Source organism: Mizuhopecten yessoensis, unplaced genomic scaffold, assembly GCF_002113885.1.
Source record: "Mizuhopecten yessoensis strain PY_sf001 unplaced genomic scaffold, ASM211388v2 scaffold11115, whole genome shotgun sequence".
NCBI lineage: Eukaryota > Metazoa > Mollusca > Bivalvia > Pectinida > Pectinidae > Mizuhopecten > Mizuhopecten yessoensis.
The window spans coordinates 714,689-724,079 of NW_018408887.1; the positions used below are offsets into that span (position 1 = coordinate 714,689).

General features: G+C 34.3%; 1 protein-coding gene across 1 annotated transcript in view; it reads right to left on the reverse strand.

Moving 5' to 3' along the window:
- Window positions 1–379: 379 nt before the first annotated feature.
- Window positions 380–9,391, reverse strand: part of LOC110466067 — a 40,784-nt gene continuing 31,772 nt past the window's right edge. Inside the window, exons 13-25 of the mRNA XM_021522343.1 lie at window positions 9,243–9,313; window positions 8,766–8,831; window positions 8,147–8,239; window positions 7,322–7,438; window positions 5,614–5,727; window positions 4,541–4,623; window positions 4,154–4,295; window positions 3,576–3,680; window positions 2,704–2,770; window positions 2,343–2,502; window positions 1,525–1,696; window positions 1,077–1,113; window positions 380–408 (exon numbers count right to left, since the gene is read on the reverse strand). Of these exons, the coding sequence (XP_021378018.1) occupies window positions 380–408; window positions 1,077–1,113; window positions 1,525–1,696; window positions 2,343–2,502; window positions 2,704–2,770; window positions 3,576–3,680; window positions 4,154–4,295; window positions 4,541–4,623; window positions 5,614–5,727; window positions 7,322–7,438; window positions 8,147–8,239; window positions 8,766–8,831; window positions 9,243–9,313 (1,256 nt within the window). The remainder of the gene's footprint in view (window positions 409–1,076; window positions 1,114–1,524; window positions 1,697–2,342; window positions 2,503–2,703; window positions 2,771–3,575; window positions 3,681–4,153; window positions 4,296–4,540; window positions 4,624–5,613; window positions 5,728–7,321; window positions 7,439–8,146; window positions 8,240–8,765; window positions 8,832–9,242; window positions 9,314–9,391) is intronic.

Consider the following 9,391-nt stretch of genomic DNA (forward strand, 5'->3'; position numbering starts at 1 on the left):
GATACTTACTTTAGCTATAAGTAATGACAATGTAGTTCATTGATACTTACTTTAGCTATAAGTAATGACAATGTAGTTCATTGATACTTACTTTAGCTATAAGTAATGACAATGTAGTTCATTGATACTTACTTTAGCTATAAGTAATGACAATGTAGTTCATTGATACTTACTTTAGCTATAAGTAATGACAATGTAGTTCATTGATACTTACTTTAGCTATAAGTAATGACAATGTAGTTCATTGATACTTACTTTAGCTATAAGTAATGACAATGTAGTTCATTGATACTTACTTTAGCTATAAGTAATGACAATGTAGTTCATTGATACTTACTTTAGCTATAAGTAATGACAATGTAGTTCATTGATACTTACTTTAGCTATAANTCCACGTTAACGATCGCTCTGTTACATAAAACGTATGACTACATACACAGGAACGTCAGAAATCTCTCTCCACAAGAACGATGGGTCTGTTACATAAAACGTATGATTACATACACAGGAATGTCAGAAATCTCTCTCCAAAAGAACGATCGGTCTGTTACATAAAACGTATGACTACATGCACAGGAATGTCAGAAATCTCTCTCCACGAGAACGATCGGTCCGTTACATAAAACGTATGATTACATACACAGGGATGTCAGAAATCTCTCTCCACGTTAACGATCGGTCTGTTACATAAAACGTATGATTACATACACAGGAATGTCATAAACCTGCACTCAAAGCTGAAGATTCCAAATAAATATAACTTTCTGCAGTAGTCCCTTGTAAGCTATTTCAAATCTTAAAGTGAAAAGGTTTGGCTTTCACACTAAAAATATTACTTCGATTGCAATACCAGTAAGTAGAGAAAATTCTTGCACAACATATAACCTTTGCACTTTATCTAAAGCCCTATTACCTTTACAGGATTTAAAAAAAAGAATGAATTGAAATTACTACTGCATCAGCTTTATTATAAAGATTTTATGATTGTGCTTTACTCCAAAGTTTTCTAAAAACAATATTCTACTGATCAAGTAAAATTCTATGAATTATTCAATTCAATTTGAAAATTTATTTACCCATTTGTTTATTTTGTCGTAATCCTTTCCATCTTGCCTGTAATAGAAAATAGACATTGGTGCTTACATCACATCAAACAAGCGTTCAAACTGACTTATTCTTCAACTTGTGCATTTACAAAATGTATGGGCACCAATCAATTGACTATGAATATATATTGCGAAGACAAATAAAGTCAGTACACAATTTTCTGTTATAGATTAATCATATGACAATTTGAAAGTGTAGCATGGGATCCTGGCATGTCTCAGATTTAAGCAAATAATTGTAAAAAGTTGAATTAAACATCAGTTTAATTACTTTTACCTACCATAGAAGATCAATTAGCAGTAACGCTAACTGTTTTCCATACATGACATGTATGTTTAAATGGACATTAAAAGATTTTTCTTGGACGGAGTGACATGAGGTTAGCAGGTTTGCATTACTTGTTTTAACAGTACTTACCTCTAATATTTGTGATATATGTATAGATGCCAATCCCATGGCCATATTAAGTTTTCTGTTGGGAGTGTAGCCATCTGTATTCACCTGGGTCAACATCCCTATTTTATCTGCTTTACATATTAGATTCTGTATATTGCTAGGGTATTGTTTTATCTGGCTAAGTACAACATCTCTGAAACAAATTGATATAAGATTTTCAATAAAACAAGCTTACGAGAAAAGAAAAGATAGATCTGTCTACAGAGACCAACCTCTCTATTTCTAGTGGTCTCTCAAAAGATAGCCTTTCATATAATTAAGTTTTCTTTGAAAAACCACAGCATTAAATATGTCAATCTAGCATTACAAGTCTACAATCTAATCACAGGTTTACTGCATTCACAACGTTATAACTGCATATATCTTTTGATATTTTGTTGAATACCAGTGTGTGGTTTCAGTTGCTAGTCAAACTACTACACAATGTAACATACGATTTTATGAATATAAACTTTATTTATATTTATTTTAGAAAAATTATGAAACAAGTTATTCCAACTTATAGTTATCACTCTTGCTGGCCTGGACGTTAGTGCGCAGGGGGTCTTAATGTGGGAGGGAACTGGAGTACCCGGAGAAAGCCAACGTGGTAGTGCAGGTGACCCCTTACCTTTTCACGTTTGTTCGGGGAATCGAACCCCTACCGTCTCGGTGAAAGGCAAGTGCGCTACCCACTGTGCCACTCTACCACCCATTAGAGGATTTTCATTGAGTTTCCATCGCATATGATGGTGATGAAAGATGGCTAGGTTCCATTTAGCGTATAGAAACCAACTCACTTTATATCTGGTTGTAAACCGGGCTGCTCTTTATAGGCGTTTCTGAACTTGAATGGTAAAAGTTTGGCCCAGTGATCTCTGAACTCCTCCGATAAATCTTGGTCCAGCTTCAGGTCCTGGATGGGCTTATCCAGGTGGGAATGTAGATACCGCACATATTCTACAAATGGGAAAAATCAACATAAAAATATCTGTTTTCAATATAACTGGCATTTAATCGGATTTTGCATAAACTAATAACTATTTCTATTTAAAGAATGTATCATAAATTGTCAAAATAGTTGTTATTTATTTTATAAAACAATAATGATGATTCCTGAACAAGTTTGTATGTAACACAAATAATTCATAAAATACAAACCTCTTAAATAATGTGCTTTTAAAAATTCTGGTGAAGCCCTCATAACGTTTGAATTTTTCACCATAACCTATTGAAATAGAAGACAAGCAATAAGTAATACGGACGTAAGATGTGTTGTAAACTATAGACTTCAGGCTATATGATACCTGCCATAATGTTCCTATGCTTTGTTTACAATTCTCTCAAAATTACCTTTAATAGACGATACTAAACTACAGCATAACATGGAAAACTGTTTTAATTATCTGAAGTTCTATTTAGTCTTGCTATTTATTGCTGATGGCAATAGATTACAAAGACAGAAAATTTAAAATGTGACCTCACTTTATATACACAATAAAGTTACTGTTCTAACTTTTCATGTTTAAAATGGCCATATAACCTAACTAAGACCCTGCCTCTGTACGTGTCTAGACATATGGTCTTCCTCCATAGAACTACTTTGGAAAAGATATACTGTATACAAGAAATAATTGCCCCAATTTAACTATACCCTTTTTGCCATTTGTAATCATGGTAAATTTACCTGGTAAATTTACCATAACTGTGAACATTAGTTCACGATGTACCTTACCTAGTAGATATGTATCAAAGAGAAATGAACATTGGTCAAATACACATTTGAACGGCGAAGCGCAAATATTTGAGTGGGCAAGAAATTTCCAGTACACAGTAAATATCATAGTAGGGTAACATATATACTTGCCCCATTAATGATACGTTGAAATTTTGGAAATTTATAAACAATCAGAATCCATCAGGAAGATTTTCTTCTTCACAGAAATGATAAATTGTTATCTTATTGTAAAGTACATTAACGATGCTATTGTTTAGTTTTACATGGCTAACACCCACGACTGAATGGTACGGACTTTTGTGGTAGCTTTGACACTATCGTAGAACTTTCCCACTGCTGCATCACACAGTGCTAACATGTACTGACAGTTGATGTTTTCTGGGTCTATTTCTGTACATTTCTGAAGCAAAAACAAATCAACAAATCATCACATGCTTCTGTAGGAATTTTACAAAATTATTTAAGAAAACAAATAAATTTGAAATCAATAACTGCCTATGTTTTAGCTGATCTTTCCTAAAATTAGGGATTCCTTGATTCAGGTGCAGTAAGATTTGAACAAAAATTTGAACAGAATACAGAATATATACACATGGAAATTCACAGGAATATATAATATGCATCAGAATATTTTCTATGAAAAATGTATGGACCAATGAATGAATTATTTCAATTATTAACAAACAAACAAACAAAATTCCGACCAAAGGGATTGAGCCCCAGGTCTTCATCCTGAAGCCTTTCTAATATATGGATTAACTACTTTCAGACTCAGAGCCCATAAAATCATTAATGTTTGTGTAAAACTCTCATTTCCAGAATTTCATATAACTGACATGAATATAAAGAACTGCTTTGTGTTGATGAGCTTACTTTAAAGTCTTGGGCTGCCTTTACAGTTTCTCCACTGTGGTAAAGCATGTTTCCTCTCAACTGGAGTGACTGGCTGTGACTAGGGTTGATGTTCAGGGAATGGTTGAACTTACCACGAGAAGCTCGCAGATTACCTAATTCTCTATAATGGAGGAAATAACGATGAAATTACTGCATAGAAACAAAGTGAATAAATACCAAGGTCCAGTATAAAACTCAAGGCATTAATATGCTTCAGCAAGAGAGGGCCAGTAGATAATGAACTTTCTATAACATTTTACAAGATTTTTCTGATTAAACTTTTTCTGCACACTCTCTGTAAACAGACGGAAATGATGAATTTAGACAAAATGGTATAAAAGATGAGACAGAAATGGATTACATTACTTGAAAGCTTGAGCTAAACTTGTAGAAGCATCCACATAATCAGGTTTGATCTTTAAAACTTCTTTAAAAACTTCAATGGCATTCTGCAACAAAGGAAGACATTACTGGATTATCACAACTACAAATGTTAAAAAGATCATGTTTCAAATCTTTTACCTAGGTAATAGCAATTTTAACATATATTACTTATACAGTGAACTATCAAACAAAAGTTAACAAAACCAATGACTCTAAAATATTTTATGTCTATTAATTTTCTAAATGTCGAGAGATATTCTTCACTTTAAGGATCTGTGTCCCTGTGTGCGCTGGCTTTTTTTTTTATATATACAGTAACCTCCCCTTAATTTTGTTTTGGATATAACTGTAGCACCATTGGGTCAGGACACTACTGTTGACTAGTTAGCTCAGTCAGTTAGAGCAGTGGTATACCTACTTAAGCCAAGGGTTTGAACCCCAGTGTAGCCCTGGGCCTAGTTTTTTAACCTTCATTAATTCCGTCAATATACAAGGTAAAACCTCACAATTGTGCCTGTAAATTTACACTGCTAAATATTTGATATCTGGAAAGTTGTAACTAATTCAATTGTTCTGTTTTAAAGATACATGAAAATTAAAAGTTGTGCTAATCACTGATTAAGCTAATCACCTTTTGAACAACTGGGCCCTGGTGCTCTTTTACACTCTGAACACTTTAGGTAATTTTATTTTTTTCTATTTCACCTCTATTAAAAAAAATTCTATCAAGGATTGTGTACATTGAACACTTGGCTCCCTGACATACCCTGATTTTATCCCAGTAGTACAGTGATAGTTCTTGGCTCAATGCCTCACCATGATTTTACCAAGAAGTACAGAGTCAGCTCTTAACTCCCTGACTACTGATGTCCCTGATTTACTCTATTATTTTCCCTTAAGAGTATAGAGTCAGCTCTCGACTCCCTGACTTAGCCTGATTGACTCTATTATTTTACCTTAGGGTATAGAGTCAGCTCTCGACTCCCCGACTTACCCTGATTGACTCTATTATTTTACCTTAGGGTATAGAGTCAGCTCTCGACTCCCTGACTTACCCTGATTTTTCCACGGTAGTACATAGTCAGACCAAGATGGTAATAAGATGGTAGGTACAGGTGATCCTCCTTGTTCAAATTCATTTTAAAGTCATCCTCTGCTTCAACAAAATTCTGCAAAAAAATACTTCCAGTGTCAGAACATTTAACACATATTGAGGTAATGGTCTAAATGTAAAACATCAGGAATAGGTCAAGAACTTTTTAAAAAGTTTTTCAATATTAGTAACTTCCATTGTTCGTTGTCAATTTCAAAACATTCTGTACTTCAAAATTCGTAATTAAAGCGCATCAGCTTATTTAATACCACTGAAAAATGTCAAGGGCCATAACTCCAGAAAAAATAGTTGCATTTCAATTTCCTTTCTCCATGCACATCTACATATGATGTACTAGTTACCAAATCTGTGAATGTGTCTAATGTTTGTGTAAAACTAGTGATCTCTATGACATCTTATGTCATGTAACGCTAACTACCTCCATCTGTTGTTGGTGTAAAACTATATGTTCAATATAATAATTATAACTAGAACACTGACAGGTCAGTAAGGGCCCCGTCTTGTGGCAATATATCCGCCATAATCATCAAGAAGCAATCTGCCCATATAGCTGAGCTTGACGTCTGGTATTTGGACTTCAAAAAGAATCACAAGGAAGCAAAATATACATTTAACATGTACTATGATGTGAGTCTTGTTTCCTTCCACCTCCATATTTGCTAGGCTAACAGAAATGTAAATACCGGTGCAATACTCATTTGTTATCTTTGATATGTCTTATTTCACTTTAAATACCTTCTCCATCAAGAGCCAGGGTCAAAGTCAGAGATCCACTTTGTCTTTGACCTTTAGACCCAATTGACCTTGACCTTTAACCCAGTGACCCTGATCTTTGGTCAGTTGAATTATTCTTTGATTCCGACCAACTTTGCTTCAAAATATCATAACAAAATGTTCATCAGTGAAAAGTACAAAACTTGACCTTGACCCTTTGGACCTCGTAACCTTGACCATAGGTCATTTGACTTGGTGTTAAGTTCTGAACAACTTTGCTTCATAAATACATAAAAATAATGTTCATCAGTAAAAAGATACAATATTTGACCTTGACATTGTTCAAGTGACCTTGACCTTTTTAGTTGACTCTTTGTTTAATTCTGACCAACATTGATCCATAGTGTCATAACAAAATGTTCATCAGTGAAATGATACTAAATTTGACCTTGACCTTTGATCTAGTGACCTTGACCATAAGTCAGTTGACTCTTTGTGGAATTTCGACCAACTTTGCTTCATAATGTCATAAATGCTCATTAGTGAAAAGCTACAAAATTTTACCTTGACCTTTGACCTAGACCCTATGACCTTGACCTTCGGTCAGTTGACTCCTTGTTTAATTCTGATCAACTTTGTTTCATCATGTCATAACAAAATGCTATCAGTGAAAAGATGCAAAATTTGACCTGGACCTTTTAACCTTATGACCTTGACCTTTGACCTTGATTTTTTACCTAAGTGTGTATTTTTGTGAACTGAACATCTTGACCAAGTTTCATGTAAATCGGTCAATTAATACCAAAGTTATTAGCCAGGAACAAAATTTGTGGACGGACAGACAGACAGACAGACAGAGTGATTACTATAGGGCACCCGTATCTCCGATACAGGGCCCTCATAATGTCTAGATATGATGTTTATGATGAGCTTACCTCCAGAAGTAGGTGAATGATTCCCCTCATGAAGTATACCTTACTGTCAGGATGGAACTCCTCTGCCCTTATAAGGTCCTTCAGAGCTTCATTGTAATCTTTTAAAGCCAAGTGCAACTGCACAAAAAAACAATATTTGCATATGACATTAGGTGTAATTTAAAAACCAATGCTATGGGTACTTACAGTACTTACTGAGTAGTCAGATTTTACAGCCTGTCCTTATGCAAGCTTTACATTAAATCCTTACGAAGGGTAAACCAAAGTAAAGGCTCACATAGCTATATCTCCACTGAACTTTAACCTTGAGGCTAACATGAAGCATGACACACTGTACATCTCAGATGTATCCTCTTACTTCTTGAATATATATCTATGAAGTTTCATAATGAAATATTTAACAGTTCAAATTGAAGAGTAGCAAAGTGTTTCAATAATGACATTAAACTTTGTGTTGGACCTTAAATTTAGGGATAAAGGGTTGTGTGTGGTGAGACAGATAGTCAGGATGGCATATATATTATATCTGTAATATACATTTGATCAAACAATTTCCTGATGTTCAGAAATTATGTTCCATACAAGAATCGCAGTCGTTTCACCATTGCTGTCATCTTGACCTCGGAGTTACAGACTTTGGTGTGGAAGAACTATAGCCTAAGGTTTTTTCATGACCCTGTTACCTGGAAAAGCACGAGTCATTTGACCTTTGAGCCTTTGCTATGATCTTGATCTTCGAATCGAAGTACAGAGTCATGTGCAGTTACATAATATGTAGGTCCCATTACCCAATTTTGTAAATATATTTGTATCGTTTGTTTTTACCTCAGCCCGTCGCGCATATGGTTCAAAATGCGTGGTACTTCTCTGAATTGCCTCTGTGAAGTCTCGCATGGCACTCACTGCATTACCTCTCTCCTGTAACGTAACAAGATACTATTATACAAAGAATTAATGGACAGATTGAATGTTTTATTCACAATACTCCAAATATGTTATAAATCAGCAGAAAGACATATATTTGTCAGATAATACTACTGATTCTTTATAATTACAGCAACTCAAAACTTCTGATTCTATGATCTGGACTTCTTGACATGGCAATGCCTACTGACCTTGACCAGAATGTCTAGTGACAATGACCCTCCTTCAACAAATAATTTTACCCTGAAGCCACACCAGATCCTATACAACCTTTCACATGTTTATTGTAACAGAGGTCTTTATTTTATTCAATGCCTCCATGAGGAGTCAAACCCGGGACCTCTGGTTTACTAGTCTTACGCTCTACTAAATTAGCTAAAAGAAATTCTTCCTAGCTGTGCCGGTAGGAAGCAGCTAGTATTTTACCAGGGTGACATAAACATAAATCGTAAAACACAACATTATACATCAATCTTTCTGTTATTCAAGAGTATATACAAAATATACTAATAGTACAAACCTGGACACCTTTCCTCACATGAGCCACTCCCAGGATGTAATAGGCTGCCATTGTATTGGGGTTTTCCTGCAAATATTTCATTTGGAAATTATCAAAATAAGATTTTGTATGACTGTTTTCATTGTCCTTTAGTGAAAAGCTGAAATGGTGACAATCTTGTACGATGAACATTAAGTGTGAAGAGAGTGGTACAACAAATAATGTAAAGCAGAATTTGACAATATTCATCTACTGGAAATATTGAATTTTTCATTTTGTTATTATTATAAAATTTTCATGTATACTGGTAACCTACTCGTTGAAGTTTGTATGTTAAAACTTGTCAATTAACTATCCTAAATGGATATAAATCATCATCATTCTCCACCTGATGCATATCCTAAATGTGATGTATTTAATGTCACTGCCTTTACTTATAAACCCATTCCAGCATAGATGTATAGCTGCTAATATCTACAAATCTAATGGTAGTCTTACCTTTATCACACTCAGCAGAATCTGGATAGCTTCCTCAAGACTCCCAGAATTCATCAAAACTATCCCTAAAGCTACAAAATAAAACAAAGTTATCAAATCTGTTTGAACAATTTTTTATTTTTTTTTCTTCTTTTTTTTTTTTTTTTTTT